This window comes from Octodon degus, unplaced genomic scaffold (genome assembly GCF_000260255.1).
Source record: "Octodon degus isolate 3935 unplaced genomic scaffold, OctDeg1.0 scaffold00015, whole genome shotgun sequence".
Taxonomy (NCBI): Eukaryota; Metazoa; Chordata; class Mammalia; order Rodentia; family Octodontidae; genus Octodon; species Octodon degus.
In genome coordinates this window covers 21,735,842-21,755,530 of record NW_004524591.1, presented here as the reverse complement: position 1 = coordinate 21,755,530, position 19,689 = coordinate 21,735,842, and the positions used below count along the sequence as shown (strand labels likewise).

The window sequence follows — 19,689 nt, the reverse complement described above, 5'->3', positions numbered from 1 at the left end:
TTTGAAACTGTCTCATTGCTATTTGTTTCTCAGTAAAATTATGGGGAAAAAATAAATCTCACATGGAGAAGCCATATTATAGTTGAAGTGAAATCCCACTAGCTTTAACTATAATGCGGCTTCTCTGTGTGAGAAATCCAAAGTACAGCTAATCTAAAGTGAAAAATGACAGATAATAGGAAAAGAAATAGATCTTTGACAAATTGGAAGAGTATCCAGAGGTGGAATGGATGAAGGGGAAGTAAAAAGAATTTAGCAGTGTTATCTACATGCACCCACTCTCTACCATGAATGTGAAGATTCACTAATAAAAAAAAAATTAAAAGTGCCATAGCTGGGGCCAGGGAGATGGCTCAGTGGAATAAGTGCTTCCCTGGCAAGCGCAAGGGCCTGAGTTCAATCCCCGGTTCTGAAAAAAAAAAAAAAAAAAAAAAGAAAGAAAAAAAAAAGTGCCATAGCCTAAAAAAACCATTCAATTTAGTTAGAGTTCATGGTCCCCTACTAAAGATTTGAAGGGCCACACAAACTGTCCCTTTCTTTCCCTCCAGAGCTATAAACCAACTGAGACATAGATGATACCAAAATCAGAAAGCCAATGGCCAGTGTACCAGCTGCACTCTGCTCAGAGTAGACTTGGGGCTGTGGACAGTCTTTCTGGCACATAGCTCCTTAGCACATGGACCTGAGCTGAGCACAGTCAGGCAGGTGCAAGGACTTACCTCGCTCACCAGTGACAGCAAGGCAGTGTATCTTATGGGAAATGTATTGTAAAGGCAGATGGGAAATAGGTGGCTGACTTGAGCTTTGCACACTCAGCTTCTGCCCCTGGATAAATCAGCTTTTTCAAAGACGAGGCATGGAAAAAAAAGGCAGGATGTTTATTTTTCTTCTCTCACTCTTTTTATTGCTTGTCATAATGGTCTAAAAACTCCTTCCTTTAATAAAAACAGTAATTGTAATGTTACTACCAAGTATCACACGCTTAGTGATTGTTTACCTCATATTAAAATCACTTAAAATCCTAACAACTCTACCAGGTGGAAACACGTATTCCCATCATATAGAGAGGAACACAGAGACTCAGAGAGAGGGAATCATTTGCTTAAGGTCAACCAACCATTAAGCAGAGGTCCTAAGTCAAACTTGGCTTTATGACCCCCCCACCTTCCAGTCAGTTCCAGAATATTCTTAATACTTTCCAGGTTTGTTGCCTTTGGGGATGGGCACTGGAGAGAGAAGAGGCTTAACTGCTGTCCAAAAGATGTTCATAATCTGCCTGTTCCATGGGCTAGCATACTTTTCTGTACTGGGCTAGACTGTAAACAGTTTGACTTTGTGGGCCAGATGATGTGTCACCACCACTCGGAGCTGCCATTAGCATAAAAGAAACTAAAGATGATACATGGAGAAGCTAGTGAGGCTGTCCTCCAGTAAGACTTTATTGAGGGAAATTAAAATTTGAATTCTATCTAGTTTTCATGTCACAAAATATTCATCTTTCCTCTGCATCCTATAAATGTGTAAAAGCCGTTCTCAGCTGTGGATCACATACAGTCAGGTAGTGGGTCAAGCCTTGGCATCAATGAGAAAGGCCAGTGAACATAAACAAGCCAGTCCCAAGGAGGATTATCAATCCTGCAGACTCAGAAGGTGGATGAGACTAATTTGTTTGGATGATGATTGTGGGGACAGCCAGAAATACAAAACGAGTCCGAGTCTACAATTGGGCTGACTTGATTTCACAACTCTGTTTATTTCCCCAAGAACATAGCTATCTACCCTTTCCCCTAAAAATTAAGTATTTAATGAGAGGTGGGAGAAGAAATCAATTTAGAGCAATAATAAGAGAGGCTAATGGTCGTTGGGGACTTTGTTACAGCAGCCTAATTAAAATGATTTATAACTGCCCAGAAAGGCTCTTTGGTTTTCCCTGTTTATTGAATAGCAGCTCATATCAGCCATTACTCAAGTATAACCCATGGGAAATTACCTAATGGGATCTGTTCAGGAAGCATCATCAAACAAACGTGTGTCACTTTCCCAGAACCCTTCTTCATGGGCTGCCAAAGACATTTTCCACGTTAGGACAGAAGGGTGTTGGTTCAGAGGTTCTAGAGGTTTGCATCCCTCCTGCTAATTACAGGATCCTTTAAACTTCGTTTTCCATCAAGGTAACTGCTCCCTCAGCCTCCCCAGTCCTGGCTGGGAAGACAGACTGCAGGGGCTCCTGGCCAGCATCCAGCACATCAGACCCTTGGAATGCTGATTTCTCAGAGATATTCTACTCTAGCAGGGGGAAAGCTCCAGGCCAGAACTACCCAGAAGGCAGAAAATAGAGAGCATTAGGTTATGTGAACCTTCACCTAGGGAAGAAGGATCACTTGGCTGCAGGGAGTTAATTTGACAACAGGGCTTGAGGTCCTAGAGTTCTTATGTGACTCCTCTAAACAGGAAAAGCCAATATTTGGACTGTTACATGGGGCTTCCAAGGGAACCCTTCTCTTTTGGTGACTAGTAGTGGTAGAAGGAGATAATCAAGTCCTGCACTTAGATGCAACTCATTTTTATCCTTGCCGAGGGAGATACTCCTTCTTTATGCTTCCAACTAGTTGATCCTATTTTAGGATTAAGAAATTGTCTCCTAATTTAACTTAATTTTTTTTACATGGTTTGTGAAGTATATCACGACCAACAGTGGCCTTGAATTATCCCTAGATAAATGTTTTTTCATAAGTCTATAGACCAAAGTAATTAGAAATGGAAATAGTTAATGGAAACCTGAACTCTAAAACTTGAGCTTTGCTGGAAAACTCTAAGTGGAGGGTTTGGACTCTAGAATTAGACCCATTTGTTTGGTCTGTGGGTATTAATTTATCTTTTTCTTGAGTTCATATTCATAGATGGGGATGATAGTGTATTTCGGAGCAGTTCCCTACAAATAAGCAAAATTTATAAGATTAATTGGCCATTTTTTTACAAAATTATGTTAAGCTGTATTTATGATAATTAACTTGACAAGTACCTATAAAATAAATAAATATCTGATATTGGTTTTAAAAAAGGCTTTACAAGGGGATGTGGAGGGAAGAGGAACAAAGAATGGAGACATGCTATGTACATGTGTCAGTTTCCCATAATAAATATAATCATTATGTACTGAAGTGTGTATTAATAACAATAAAAATGTTTAAATGACTTAATTTTCAACAAAAATTGGAAACAGGTAAGTTCCTAAAATTTAGTTATAAGCACTTTACTACTTTCTAGCCTTAAAAGGAGCTAAAAAGGTATTTTGTCATCTGAAATTTATGATTATTATTGTAACTTTCACATTTAGTTGTTGTGAAGATACATGATATAATTTATATAAAGTGGGCAAATAGTGTATGGCAAAAGCTTTTTTAAAATAATTTTATTGAGAAACAAATAGCAATGAGACAGTTTCACAACCAATTACTAGCACAGTTTCAATAATTAATACATTGCATATTGTTGTCTTACTGGTTATTGATTGTACAAGATGCAGACATGATATCCTGTCCACGAACACTATTAGAACAAATCTCTCTGTTCATTGAATTAAAAGAATGCTGCTGTATATTTATTCTAACTATTTTGTGGTCCTTCATTTGTATCCCCTTTTTGTGTTTAGTTTTGTCAGAGATGGGTATTACATTGCCATTTAAATATTGTAGGCGCATGAATTCAGCAAAATATTCCAATGTAGTCCACTAGTGCATAATAGTGGGTTATCCGTAGGACTGGCAATGTCAGAAGTTGTTGGCTTGAGCCTTTTTCTCTGTGAAAGCCTGAGAGAATGTTTTCTCTCCAGGTGACTCTCCTTAGGCACACTCTACATCATCGATCACTTTCCTCTGTGTCCCTATAATCTCCTTGATCAGAAAATCTGGGACACAACTGAGTTACATGATGTTACAGTACAGGATTTCCTATATCCTGAGTCTTCATTGACCTTGAAAGGCTAGGGCCAAAATGTTGGCTGTCCTTGCCGCCTTTCTTTTTCTCAAATTTTTGGTCTGCAAAGTTGGTTTTTTTAATGAGCAGAATATATTTATTGGGGAAAGAAAGCTCCTGTCCAAGAGAGGGACAGGAGGGGAGCCCGAGTAGGTTGTCCCCCTGGCAAAAGCTTAACAATGATAAGTATAATTGTCACTGGTCCTTTTCCCAACTGCTCAATCTGTAGACATTTTGAAGTAGCATCAGTTTTATTGCCAATAAGAAGTTTGTTTTATTGCAGCCACTATTCACTGAAGTACCTTTCTTTTTCAAATTGCTGTTGCATTATCCCAAGTGTCAGGAGTTGACAGGAACATTTTTGCCACCAGGGGGAGATACAGCTGCAAGGTTGAACTCAGAAATGTAGCCAGGACAGGGCTTCAAAGATATGCTGGTAGAGTTGACCTAGATAGACTAACCAGTGTTGCCTGGATGACTTCAGGGAGAGAAAACTCAAATGGAGCAAAACCCCTCAATCCTTTGGTTAGTTGTTTATGTAGTAAATTGATTAATTTGATAAATGAATCTTCTATAAGTTTTTCTATTTTCTATAAGACTATAAAGAGATGGTTATAAGAATGTAATGAAGTGATGCAGGCAGAGTACTCAGGCCATTGCCTGGCACGGCCAAGAAAGACGAACTCTTTCTCATACACACATCTTGGAGGCTGTGCTCACTCCAATTATTCAGATCTTTCTGCTTTAGTAAATACAGAGCATTTGAGTGGTATGCAGTCAAGAAAGAAAACCGCCATTCACAAGATTGGTAAGGAAAATATCCAAAAACTCCAAAATAAGGCAGGAGGAAGGCATTTATATCCTTTAAATGGTACATTGATCTACTATTGAGTCGACCTGCCTGAGGATTATTAGATTATCCTATCCTACACCAGGGCCAGGACTTTGCTTTTGTTTTTGTTTAAGGACCACATTGAACATGTTTATGGTCTGCATGTACGTGCAGCAACTATCCAACTTTGTTATTGTAGTATGAACACAGGCATGACTATGTGCAAGGAGTAGACATGCCTCTGTGTTGGCTGATCCTACTAAGTAGCCCATGAGCCATAACTTTCTGATTCTGTTTTAGGAATATAGTGCTGGGTTTAACTTTGCTATTTACTCATGACCCATGTAATTGTGATGTCTACTTTAGAGGCTTTTGGTAAGAGATGATAACCCCAAAGAGTATGGCCCATGGAATATAAAATTTTATCTCTAACTTAATCTTATTTTATTTCTAAAATATCCATAAATACCTATTCCTTGAAAACAGGCATACCATTTAGCTCTGGTTTAGAATAAAAATAATTGTCATCAAGCAATATGTCAGAAAATACATTAGTATTTTACTTACATTAAGTACATTTATCATTATGCCTATAAGGCAGGTACAATTATCTCCATTTTGCAGATAAGAACACTGAAGTGCAGAGATGTTAAATAGCTATTCATTAATAGGTTTTTCCTCATTTCGCAGCCTAAGAGTGAAACTTAATCACCTTTATTGAAAGATAATCACCATTTCCTTAAGTGCAAGCCTATCTGACAGCAACTTTCAGTCTTAATTTTTTATTTTCCAATTTTCAGAATTTAACATGCAGTCACAAAAGAGAATTACACTCAGACACATACTCCCTGAGACTATAAACTATGCTGCATTTTTTTAACCTTGACAGGTTGAAAGATATTTATAACATCCCCCTCAGCTATATACATATGCTGTTTGTCATATTTATTACTTCCAGGTGATTTGAAAGATGGAAAAAATAAGACCGACAAGAAGGATCACTCTAATGTTGGAAATGATGCAAAGAAAACAGATGGTAAGAGTAGCATTCCCATTACATTCTTCCATAAAATGTATAATTATTGTATGCTTGTTAGAAACTTATCTAAAATTGAAATAGTGATTGTTAGTATACTCTTATCCCCTGGGGGAGAAAAACACTTCACTACATTTGAACAGTACTGTTATCTCTTGTTCAGTAATTTACAAAATATTGTTATGTCTTTTTCTCTCTGTCATGCTATCTCCATTACAAATTCTCTTTCTTTGTGGGGGGTGGCAAAGTCTTACTTTACAGTTATTCAAGGAGAGTATGCTTGTTAGGTAAGTGGTTCCTAACAAGTTGGTAAAAAACTGCAGGTGCAAGTTCCCCATAATTTAAGTGATAAGATACCTGAAGTGAGTTCTTTGAGTGATCATAAAAGGAAAAGTTTGAAAACAGATTACAAATGATGTCCATACTCTTCTTTTTCGTTTTTATGTATTTGGTGCAGGGTCTATAAGGTCTGACTATGCAGATCAGACTCGTAGTGATCCCTCTATTTTCGGCCTCATAATCACTGGGATTACAGGTGCATGCTACCACGCCTGGTCTCAGTCGCCGTCTCAGCACGTCCTAAACTTTACAAAGTTGATTCTGAACTTGCTTATTATAATTCAATGGAATAACACTTACTGTTAGTGTGTTTATGAATCTGTTTTTCTTTTTCTTCTTTTACTTAAACAAGTTACTACTTTTGGCAAGAACAAAACATGGAATTTATTCAGCGATGCATACAAAACACTGTGTATAGCTACTGAATATGGTCTGGCCAGCAGGAACAAGTCCAAAAGGCAAAGGCGAAGCAAAGCAAAGTTAGAGCAAACCTATATGATGAAGCGTTTCAGGAGCATTGCATTTACTTTGCACGAACAACATTCCACTCTTTCTAAATCTGAGAAGTTAAGCTATAGCACCCTCTGTACTTTGAGCTGTCAGTTGAGAACCATTTCCCCTTTTTACATTTCGGTTGTAACCTCGGCTCCTTCTTGACTCTGCCTTTATGCGTGGACATATTATTAAGAATGAAAGTTTCCTTGGAGGAGTTTTGGTAGGAGTCCCAGTCTCTCTTTTTATGCATTTGATGCTCAGGTATTCTTGGAGTAGTTTGCCTAGTATGTCTATGAAGAAGAAATGCTAGCGTTACATCTTCAGGTTGAGTTGAAAACAGACATTAGAACACAACTCTTCATACATCTTCAAAAGGTAGCAGCCCATTCAGCTTTTGTCTCTAAGCCATAATAACATGCTGTCTTTACTTAGAGGTATAAAATCTGTTTTCAAACTTTTCCTTTTATGATCACTCAAAGAACTCACTCCAGTTGTCATATCACTTAAATTGTGGGGAACATGCACCTGCAGTTTTTCACCACTTGTTCATACCAATGGGAACCACTTACCTGATAAGCATACTCTCCTTGAATAATTGTAAGAAGTGAGTTACAGAGATATAAAATAGGATTCAAAATGACAGCCTCTCATCCAGACTTGCTTATGGGAAGGGCTTTTCAAATGCTAGGGGCTCTTTGCCAGGCTTCATTAAGTCCAAGTCAAGACAGCCCAAGCCAGGAAATGTGCAGTGGAAAAATGGTGTCAGCTATAAGCTCAGTAACTGGACACCTGCCCCTTTCTGCATCCAGCTCTTTGCTCTCTGATCTGAATTTCTATAGCACAAAAGCCCAGAGAAAACTAAGTCCCAGATCTTTAAAAAAGAATCTTGACCCTTGTAGAAATTTTTTACTAGTTGTGGCTAGCTGATATAATGTCATAATTTGGGTGGGGTGGATTAAAGTTTCTCACCTTCATAAGCCCCTTTTATTTGTGCCCACTCCCCCTCTAATTCAATTGTTCCCAAGTATTTAAAAGATTGAAATAAGTTATGAAATATATGAAGTAGATTCTGTGTTCTGTTACACAAATAATGTAAAATTTAATCATCTAATGAGAACAATTCTTACTCTCTTGGAGATTTGAACAGGTTACAGTAAATAGACACCTGTAACATCTAAAACTTTTTTCTTCACTGCTTCAAGAGAAACCTTGAACAGGCAAGTTCGTACACAAATATAGGCACAAATAGCTTTGTATCTGACTTCATTTGTTAAATAAGAAGACTTGGTGTTAACAAGACCTAGAGCAATGAGTGCCAGTGACAAACTGTTTTTGACATTTGCCAGAGCTAAGGCTAATTCATAGTGTCATGAAGTGGAAAAGCTTTGGATGAATCACAGCTATCTTTTTTGTTTAATCATTAAAGTGTTCTACATTAGAAAATTTTACAAAGTGAACATCTACATTAGTAAGCATATTTATTTTTGTACACTAAGTAGAAATAACATTTTTGAACACTTATTGTAACCTATTGTTTGATGATGGGAGAAAGGATTGATTTACTTTTCAATAGCCTTACTCCAAGTCTTTGAAAGCCATGGGTGAATGGCTGTTTATAATTTTTCAGAAGGACTGACTGGGTATAATTCATGCCCACTGTGATCTAACCCACCAAGGTTTATTGTTGTAGCATTATAAACATTCAGTGAGAGACCCAGTTGTGACTCCCCACTCTCATGACCCTGGGCTTGCACAGGGGGAAAGAGTGTGTGCTGAAATGGTAAATTACCTCTTGGCATAATGAGTGTAGTACAGTTACGTATTATTTTTGTGGAGCTCCTGGAGGTACTTTTTCATACCCTACAGCAGTAATTTTCTAACTGACTTCAAAGAATGGACATCATTTGAAAGTTCTTTGCTTACCTCTGGGGAGAGGCGTACTAATATAAAAAGGTCTAAGTCTCTGAGCCAAGATTTTCCTTCATGCTTAGTTTTCCAGAATCATTAGGACCCTTGCAGGGCACCACAAAAGTGAATTCTTTTCAATGCATTCCCATCCATGTTTGTAATAGCATTGCCTCTTGGATCTCAGTTTATTATAGTGCTCAAAAATACAAACATAACCATCACTTTATTTGACCCATTAATAGCAAGATAGAAATAGCCACCTTTTGTGTCTTTCTAAAAATTAATTTTAATTAGACCCTGCACAGTTATTAGCCAAATCCCAGGGAACAAGTTCAGCTGGAGCTTCTCCTTCATTGATCATTCATTCTGGTAATCAGAATGTTTATGGCTGTTGGTTCATGAAATTTAATATTAAGCTGTGAATAGGGGAAGGGTGGATGACAGATAAGCTATGAGTGTTTGCTTTGGCCAGAGAAGTAACAAGAACTAGACTGGTTGTGTCAAGATGGACTATCATGATATCTGTTGCTACTGTTAGGCTGGGCATGACGAGAAGAGCCACTATGGATCATCTTAGGCTCCCTGTACCCAGCAAGTGCAAGAGGCCCTCTTTTGAGCACCTCTTTGTCTAGTCTTTTTGGTCACATATTTGGCCATCACATTTATAGAAATCTTGGGGTATATTACTACTCATGTTCACCTTTTTATCATTGCTAAACATATGTTCTGATAAATCTTTATTTTTTATCTTAAAGAGAATAAAAATAATTGTAAAAACATTAGAAATAATACAGAATTTCAAAAATCAAGATGATAGGAATTCAACAATGATTTCTGTATCTCATGTTGTTACCTTCAAAGTAGTTGTTCAGATTATTAGATATAAGTACACAAAATTGGTCAAAAAATTAAGTATTAACTGTTCCTTTCAGTAAAACAATATAAATTAGTAGTACAATTATCTTAGCTATCATATATTCTTTCTCTTCTCCTTTCGCTCATCCCAGTCATTGTTCCTATTGAGCAGTTTCCTTCTCTTTCACAGTATCTGTTTTACTTTGCAAATTTTGTTTACTGTTTCAGGTTCTTACACTAGGGAGATAATATGATGTTTACACATGCAGATCTGATTTACTTCACTTATGTGTATGTTCTCTAGTTGCATTCATTTACCTATAAAAGCTTCAAGTTTATCTTTCTTTATAGCTGAGTAACATTCCACTGTTACACTCATTACTCAGTTTGATGGGTGTTTGTTTCCAAGAATTGGCTATGACAGATTACACTGCCATAAACATAGGTGCACATATATCGCTGTGGTATTGTTTTCATTCTTCTGCAAAAATACCCAGAAGGAGAGTAACTGAATTGAATGGGACCTCTAATCCTAGTTTTATGAGGAATCTCCATCCTGATTTCCACAGAGGTTGTACCAGTCTACACTCCCACCAACAGTGAAGAAGATTTCCTTTTCCCCCCACAACCCCTCCAGCATTTGTTATTGGTTAATTTGTGCTCACTTTTATCATCCTTCTTTGCTTTTCTGGGTTTAATTTTGATGAAATTTTGTAGTTTTAAGCCAAATGTTTTCATTCTCATTAGTATTTATCCAATTTAGCCTATCATATTTAACAAGCTCTGACGTACTTAGGTTATGTGATGTGGAACATAGGCCAAGGATAGTGAAAATCTCTCAGAACACTGTTTTCTTTCCTTTTCTCTCATACTCAAGACAATATCACCATAGCAATAACCTTGATCCTTTCTAATAACTTTAAAAATTAAACCTTTATAACTTTAGTGCTTCACTGTTTTTAGTAATGAATGATTTTCACTCCATCTCACCATTGGTCCTATCCCTAAAATCAATATTGACTGACCTCAGGCAATCTTTAAGAATGGTTAATCCCATTGTTTGAATTTTGAGCTTGTTCCTATCTTTAAGGCTAAGATTATTTTTTAGTTCTGTGTTCATCTATGTGTTGATGAAAAGCAGACATATTTCTTTAGTCAAGGAGTTGCCCTTCACAGGAAAATCCAACAACCTTGTGTGTTATCCTCCATGAGTGTCAAGAAACCAAACATCTGGAATGCTCTGGGCACCTCTTAAGTTGAATCATCACAAAGCATTATGTTCTGATTACTATCCTGTTTCTTCAGCCATGTAGCCCTAGAAACTCCTGTGGCCCATGTATTTAGCATCCCAACAGAAGGTAAATGCTCTGGTTTCATATGAAGAGACATAAAATATTTGTTATTTTTTAAGACTCTTTTTTTCTCAAATTTCTAAAATTGCATTCTTATGTCCCTGTCAGAAGGAAGCAACAAAGAGTTGTAAATGAAGGGGAGAACTGCATTATTTTTAGGTGCCTATTATATGAGGCCATCTGGATAAGACCTCACTAATTAGACTGAAAATGTTTTGTTACTCAAACACTTCTATTTATATGTTTCACTGCCATTTTCTGGTTAATTTTGGAATCTGTGCTGTAGATTGGCCCAACAATAAGAGTTCTTTTGAGTTCAATGACATTGAAACCCAATATAATTAGCTTTTGAGGTGGATTTAGGGGAAACCTATTGACTACTCTATACTGGAGTGACAAGTGGTCTGATAGGATAAACCTAAAAAACAATTTACTTGTTCCTTTTTGCTGTGAACTTTATATTCTGGTATTAAAGTCTGTCACTCATATTCTAGCACTGATGAGTCATGGTGAATCAGACCAGTGAGCTCTTTGGCTACAGGCATCCATCTCAAATTGATATATTTTTGATGTAATGTTAAGTTCAGTGAATGTCCTTGTACACCTCACAGAGGTATATAATGGATATCCTCATTGCAGATTATTTAGGAGGAAGGCATCATGTGGCTCTCATTTTCCTCTTGTAGGGTTTTATACTCTTGAAAATCACATATATGATATCAAAGCAGCAAATAAAATTATATATATATATATGTATGTATACATACATGTGGGTATACATACTGATATATTGCGAGATTGGTGGATTTCAAAATTAAATTGTCTTGAACTAAGGAAAACTTCTGACATTAATTCATGCATTCTACATAGCTGTAGCTATTTAAATCCCAGTCTTTTACCAAATAACTACATAGTTAAATAAAAGTATATTATACTTCTATTCAATGACAAGATTAATCTTTTAAATCAATGTTTCTTTGCAATTATTAGTATGTAATCTTTCATTGTTTCACTCTGTCTTCTAGATATTGTGTTAAGCTCATAATATACTATTGTATTTTAAAGAGACCTGATTTTATAGAGAGGATTAAAATTTTGGAACTGCTAAGGAAGAAGTGATTTTTCTTTTTTCCTTAATAGTAATTCTTAGTAATCATGAAATATATATTTACTTGTTTCCTCCTAGAAAGTTATATTTTGTCAGAGTCTGTACAAATAATTGGAGGAACAAAAGTAACAACACATTTACAGGAAGAAATGTTATTATGTATAAAAATACTAGAAATCTCAGCTACCCCTGAAAAGGTTGTGTGCCAAAGCCAGGACCGAGGCCTGTTTATATGGTTGATACCACTTCTTGTCTAGATACCCACATGCTCCAAAGGCTGTATCAAAATGCAATTTCAATCAACTATTCCAGCTTCTCCCTCCTGACTTATTCTTAGCATTCTCCACAGAAGGACACTCTGATCTTCAAGTGATGACATCTGTGTTCTAAGCATTACCAGCTAGAGTATAAGCTATTTTTAGTCTGTACCCTGGAGTCCTAGTGAAAACACGAAAGAATTGTTTTTTCATTCATTCTGAAGCATTTGGTGCTTTTTATGAACTAACAAAATTGAGAAAAACAAAAACAGTTAGAATGTTCCAGGTCAAAAACCCAAAGCACACTTACTTGCTCTAACGCACTCTTTTAGTTTTCATAGTCCTAGCTTCTCACTGGATTCACAGATTCAAAGACTATGTGAACAGAACTGTGCCTTGTGGTGAGGGCGCTTGACTCTGTTCTCACCTGCACCTCTGTGAACAAGACCCGTGAGCTGGTCAGCAGAGCAGCAGCACTTGCTGCGGTGCCGGCCTTTCACTGACCACCAAGGGGGCATTGGGCCCGTGGGCACTGGGAGAAATGAGTGTTTAAATGGTTCCTTAAGTATTACTGTACTAAGTTTGTAATCATAAAGTAATATCAGGAAGATGTCCTGTGGAATGTGGGCAGAAGAGCAGAGATAGTGGTATATTAAATTTGCAAAGAAAGAACATGATAAATAAAAGAAGGGCAAAACTAGCAAAGGTTGAAAGGAAAGGTTGTCCCCATCATTACTCTGAGTGGTATCACAGAAGCAGCGTGGTCTTTCCAAAAGGAAAGACAAAGAAGGAGGGCTAGAAACAGACCTAAGAAGTACTTCCTACTGTCATTATTCTGTGCATTGGATCAAATGGTGCATTTTAGCAGATGATGGCATAGGAGTTGTCACACATTTCCCCCATTCATTATCTCTCTCTGTCTCTCTTGTCTGTCTCCCTGCCTCTATTTCTCTATAAAGCATATATGATATATATAGAAGTGTACGGACATGTAAATATATATATATGGATGAAGCCTAATATAATCTCTAAATATTATTTTTCTTAGTATTTACTTATCATTAGGAACCAAATCAAGACCTACTCATATACCCAATAAAATACTCTTATGCATTTCAAATTGGGTTTGGTTTCTCAAGATTTATTTATTTATTTGTTTTAACATTTTACAACTCAATTGTTCACTGTGTCATTTTGTTGTTTTGTAAAAAGTTGATTCTCTAGAAAGGCAACCACTGTATTTTTCTTGGGACTTGAAAATCTGAATTTCACCCCTTTTCTCTGCCTTTAACCAAGTGTGTCTGGGTGACTTTGAGTTTAGGTGGTAGTAATGAAGCTGTAAAAACAGGCCAGATACCAAAGGATGAAGAAAGAAACATATTTGCAATATTTTTTAAAGCCCATTGCTAGATCTTTATGCAATTTATTTCATACGCTTTCTATTTATTACTTAGGAACAAACATTAAGATTCATAAACAGATTTTTAGAGTCAAATCATGTTAACTTGAACTTTGGTCATTTCCTGAAATAACTTTCTTTAAACCAAATGGTTGTGGACTCTGTACCTAGTATCTCTACTTACTAGCAGAAGTAATATAGGAAAAAAGGAATAAACAAAGCCATGTTATTTTAAACCCACCTCCCCTTTCTACCAACAAAGTTATTGAGGTATTATATTTCATTTCCTTAAGCTAATACATATTTGTGAATTCATGTACTATGTGTCTCAAAGCTAGCACAGCTGCCCCTTGTGATAGATAAGAACCTTTTATCAAGGGGTAGGTAGCTGAAGGAATGATGTTGGTCCAGTATTTTCTGGAATTTTTTCAAGATAGGACTAGTTCCCACTTCAGGTTGTTCAACACTCTTGTTACTCTTCAAAAAGTGTGTAAATGTACCTACTTTTTGTGCCCCCTCCCCAGTGGGTATAGAATCAATAGAATTCAAAGCAGCTATTCCGACAAGTCACGCGCCTTGGTGCACTTTTAAGTGACCTCTCACTCCTGCCTTCAGGGTCTTCACTTTCATGCACAGTCTTTTTTTGGTCTTGCTGATGCTTACTCAGTTTCTGTTTAAACTGAAAACAAATACACAGACTCAAAACACAGCAAAAGTCCGAGGTTAGAAAACTGGTGGAGACAGTGCTTGTCCATCGTGTTTATCCATCACCTCTACTTCACATTTAGTTCACTTCTTTTTAATGAACGAATAATTATTTGTGGTGTCTGGCCTTGCTTTACATGCAGTGTGTGTGTGAAAAAGAGGACTGCTTCTCTGCACTCGAAGAATCTGCAGCCTGGGGCAGGACATCATCCCATACAGAGCATGAAACTAGGCACCTTTGGCCTAGGAGATTCTTAATTAAGCAAATGTTACTTTAAGAGGGTGTGAGTTTCAGAAGGCCAGGATGATGGCTGTCATCATATGCAGCTTTGGAGCATATACCTCTTGTTCTGTACTGTGATTAATTGTACTTAGAGATCACATATACATTTTAAACACTTAAGCTTTGTGTATTTACCACTTTCCTTCATCTTTTGACTCAAAAGTCAAAAATTTTTTTTTTAAAAAAGGAGAAAGATCTCTCCTTGGCCCCTGGATTCCACTGGGACTCTGATTGCACCTCTTAGTTAGCCAGGGAATTCACAAGGAGACAGCACTGACCTGAAGCCATGTAGGAGGGCAGCTGCACCATTCTTGTTGGCTAATTGGGCCTTGCTGAGTTTTAACAGTGGTCCTTGCCAGCTAAACCCAGGTATCTGCTATGAGCTTCCTTCCAACCAATGGATTTAGTATTTAAAAGTTCAGAATCCACCTTATATTATCATAACAAAATTGTGTTTTATATGCAAGGCCTGGGAATATCATTGAAGGTGCTCAGTACCCCATGACCACTTGAAAGGAAATCCAGTCACATTTGACCTCAAGCTGATAATGGCAGAAGCAGAATCCTAAAGAGAAAGATGTGTCTTGCAGCTTCCCTGTGGACCGAATGGTACATAGCTGTAAAAATCAATGGAAAATTTCTAATCCTTGATCTCAGTTTTTGTTTGATCTGCTTCCCTCACTGGCATGTTCTCAACGCTAGTATCAGAGTAGAGTGATTGGGCAGAAGCTTTGCTGTTTTCTGTCGCTTTTTCCCAAATGAGCAAATGTGCTAATGAGGATAAACAATGAAACATCAAGACCTGAATAGAGAAGAAGGAACAGCAGGAGGCCTGGATTAATGGCCCCTGGAAAACTGAGAACTGACTGTAGTTACAATAGATCAGAAAGGGCTGTCCTATCTCTCAGCTACTTTTCTCTCCAATTTCAGCTGAATCTTATTTAGAAGAAGATTCTTAGTCTTTAAGATTGGATAAGAAACTTTCCCTGTCCTGAGATGCCTTGGGGCATCTCTGTAGATGATGTTATCCTCCTTAAAGTCTAAGCCACTACACCCCTGTCCCTCAGGTGGCTTGCACAGAGATGACTTTTAACTAGAAGGCAGGATGAGCCACAGCGCCTGCACCACCAATGGAAACTAATAATACAGTGAAGATTTTGCTATCTTAAATGTTTTCCATGGCTAATGAGGCTACATGGGGTGGAGCATGCCAAGTCAAAAAGAAAATTCAGTGTTGTCTATTTCCATTAACTTAGACCTATTTCTGTCTTTGTCTTTTTCCTCTATCTCCTCCCTTTGGGTCCAGTGGAGAATTCAGAAGATTTACCCACCTGCATAATGATTTTGTCTGGAGCATGTCTTATTTTAAATGTCTTTGGGAAGCTTCTAAGAGTGGGGCAAGAATTCTGAAAGATAAGAGCATTGCTTTTTGCATAGAAATAATTGAGATTATTAGATGAATCAGATGTCCTCTAATCCTAGTGACCGGACTGGCTGAAACTGTTATCTTGATTGCAAAATAAAGTGGTTTAATATCCATATTGCATGAACTAAATATTTAATAAGGTGCTTTAAAGCAACTATTACACTTACAAATATGTCAGTGTTTTAAATGTCTCTGCTGAGGTTTCCCATTCATGGATAGAATGAATCATGATACAAAGGGCCACCATGGCCTGTCTTAACTGTTTAATCGATCCCTTTTTTTTTTGTCCTCCCTAAATCTTCTTAAAACATGGAGGGCAGAGGGGGGGAAAGGCAGCATTGACATTTTTCTTTTTCTTTTTCTTTTTTTCAGATTCAGAAGAATAAAAAGATTCAGACACACTAAAAGAGGCTGCCCATGTCTTGCATCATTTTAGCTGAGCTTCCTCATTCTCCTCCTCCTTCCACAAAGACCCTTATCTGGGGAAGGTGTACAACTTTCAAAAGCAAGCCCCCCCTCCCCGGCCTTCTCTCAGGTCATCTCCCAGAGGTGATGACTTTGGGGTTGAAGTGTTAGAGCTCTGAGGAACTGTCCCCTGATCAAACACAACCACTTGGGATTTTTGCACAAACATGAAGGGGCTTCCTCAAAACTCCTTTGCAAATGATTGGGCTTTCACAGCACCTGACCGGCCGGATGAGAATGGACATCCTGGGTATGCTGGAGAGGCCTGCAAAAGCCACGCACAGTAATTGCCATTTTATGACTGTCAATGCCATTACTTCACATGCTATTGTTTTGTACTGAAGGTGGATCCAGCCACCTTGACTGTCATTTCACTGAAATGATATGATTCCAATCTCGGGATCTTTCCTGTGCTGGGAACCATTCATTTTCTCCAATTTCTTTTCAGGCCTAAAACTTGTGCTTGTGTTCTTTTTGGGTTCCAATTGTATAATATGAAATGGTTTGCTTTTTAAAAGGGAATCTGTATTTGATGTTTAATTTATTTTATCTGTGCAGTCATGAATATAGACCTCAGTGTGTCCGCTGATGACCACACTATCAAGTGGGAATGCCACTGTTTTCACTGGGTAGCATCTGATACTAAGGAGTTACTGAAACTTTGACCACTGGCTGGTCCTCTTCTCATCACTTTTCTTTCTTTCCTTTTTGCAATTCAGGGAAATAATAAGGGAACTAGCATCAGGGAACTAGGTCAGATCATTCTTTTAATTTTAGCGAGTCTTAAAACTATCTAGGAGCTGATTTATAGCACAAATAGAAAATGAGAATAATAGATGTGGCAGGGAAAGGGAGTAATAATGTAGTCCCCTGAAACCAAATGAAAAGTTGGATAGCTGCAATGCAGTACAAAAATGTGTGATTTTATGAGTCTAAATGCTATGATTTGGAGAAAGTGATTCTTATAGCACGGCCTAGGCAGCAAGTGCTGAATCAGAATAGTAAAAGGAAGAAAGTGAGACAGGTTATGGGCAGAAGTATAATCCTACTAAGATTTAATTTGTATGTTAAAAGCACGCACAAAAAACATATTTAAAAGCCTTGGCATCACTAAAGCAAAATGTTGGTTTCAGCAGCCAGAAAGAGGGATACTGGATGTGGCCTACAAGGGCTTTGGCTCCTTCCATTATTTCACAACCAAAAGATGTGCAGAGTGTTGTCGTAGAGAGTACACAGAAGTGTGCTGCTGCTTGCACAGCTTGCTTCAGTGAGGCTTATATTTGACTTCATAGTGACACTTATCTTTCTCCATTACTCTCTGCTTTTCTAACCGTGTTCCTGATAGGGAGTAATGTAATCACAGATTCAAACGACTTTAGGTGCTGAAACAGTTCAAGTGCATGAGTAAAGAAAGCCACATCCTATCACAACTAATGTGATGCATGGAGATTTGTAATGGGTTTTGGCATCAGGGAATAAGGAACACTAGGCACTGGGAAGAATTGGTGAGGGTGGCGACTGTCAAAAGCAGGCAGCCCAGCCAGCTGCTAGCTTTGTGCAGTGGAGGGATGAGGGTCATTAATTACCTAAGGGTTTGTGTAAATACTTCTCAAATTTGTACATGTTCACAACTATCTCAAAAATTTACACTGTGCTAAGTCAAACAAAACATGACTATAAGTTACGTGCAATCCATGGAACATCATTTGCAAGCTATGTTTTTACAGGTGGTCTGATTTTTGTATAGGAATGAAATACAGCTGAGTGTATGTCAACTCTTGACATGAAACCTGGACCTTTACCTCATTTCTATTCTGTATTTTTGTACGTGGAGCTTTTTGGCCAACCAAACTAGAATGAATGTCTACAGCTTCCATTTTATATTCCAGTAAGCAACGCTATACAGTATTTAAAAAGAAATAGGAATATAGCCATTTTTTCTAGTATCAATAAAGATGGAAATGTTTTTGTTTGCTTTATGTCATTAATTAGTAAAAATAGTGAAAAGAGAATTTTATACCATATAGTAATTGACCTAAAATGCTCAGTGAGAAAAAAAGTTCCATGTAGTTCAGCTTTAAATCCCTTAAACATGTTTTGGAACTGGGAAATAGCTAAGTGGCAGAGCACCTTGCTTGGCAAGTGTGAGGTCCTGAGTTTGATTCCTGATACAAAAAAGAAAAAAAACTTTAAAAAAAGTGTTTTGAAGGCACATTGAGTAAAAATGCAAAGGTACTTGTTTAAGAAAATGCAAAACGTGTTATTATATTATGAATTGCTCCTAAAGATGATAAAACATTAAAGTAATTAATCTAAATTAGTATCAACTGGAAAAACAATATTGTGAAAGCTCTAGTTCATTTTCTATGGTGTTTTAATTCTATTGAAACAGCTTTCCACAAGTGGAGTGGCAATACCGGACAAATGTTATTGCATCGCACCAATGGTAGCACCATATTTTGGTTTACACACTGCCTTAGGGCTTGCACACCTGAGTCGACACTGAGTAGACTGCAGAGACAGCGGTAGAACCATCCTTACTACTAAAACACCACAGGTTCTACACATCCTTAGGTAGAACATGACAAACGGAGTCAGCCCTTGCATTTAGGTCTCCGGGTTCTTAAATACATACAAGTTGTGTTAATCTGTGCGATTTGGTGGAATCATGAATTATTCTTAGGCGCTCTGCACTCCCTTTTTTATTTAGGCCTACTTTCCCTAGGTTATGAGCCTTATAGCAGCAAGCAAAAGACTTATTTCTGTGTCTGACCTATTCATTCAAATGGCCTTTTTTCTATTGTCCATGTCATACTTGGAGCTTTTCAAATACTATTGACAATACCTGATGGGATCTCATTCTGGAGCTAATATGTTTACCAATAAAATGATATGAAGTCCCTGAAACCTAAAATACAACATAATGCGTATATGCACTTCATTTTCAGAGTTTAAGATACTATATTTTCCACCTGGAACCGTGTCTTTAGTAAATGTAAAAATGATAAATGAAGAACATGGAGTAAGAAAGATAGCAGACAAAAAAGATGAATATGGGCGAATTTTGTAATCATATTTTGGGAATAAGATTGCTTGTCTTTTCACTATTCTCTCTTAAACTACTCTTCTTCAGATAGATGGATAGTTAAGCAGAATTTGTAATATATTTTCTTCTACTATTACTTAATATCTTAACAAGACTTAGATAATCGAAATTGCTTTGTAATATTTCCCATAGAATTTGAATTAAAGAA

At 37.3% G+C, this 19,689-nt stretch overlaps 1 protein-coding gene across 1 annotated transcript in view; it reads left to right on the top strand.

Moving 5' to 3' along the window:
* Pde1c (phosphodiesterase 1C) overlaps positions 1 to 19,689 on the top strand; it is a 360,829-nt gene that overhangs the window by 307,814 nt on the left and 33,326 nt on the right. Inside the window, exon 16 of the mRNA XM_004626577.2 lies at positions 5,766 to 5,843. Within this exon, the coding sequence (XP_004626634.1) occupies positions 5,766 to 5,843 (78 nt within the window). The remainder of the gene's footprint in view (positions 1 to 5,765; positions 5,844 to 19,689) is intronic.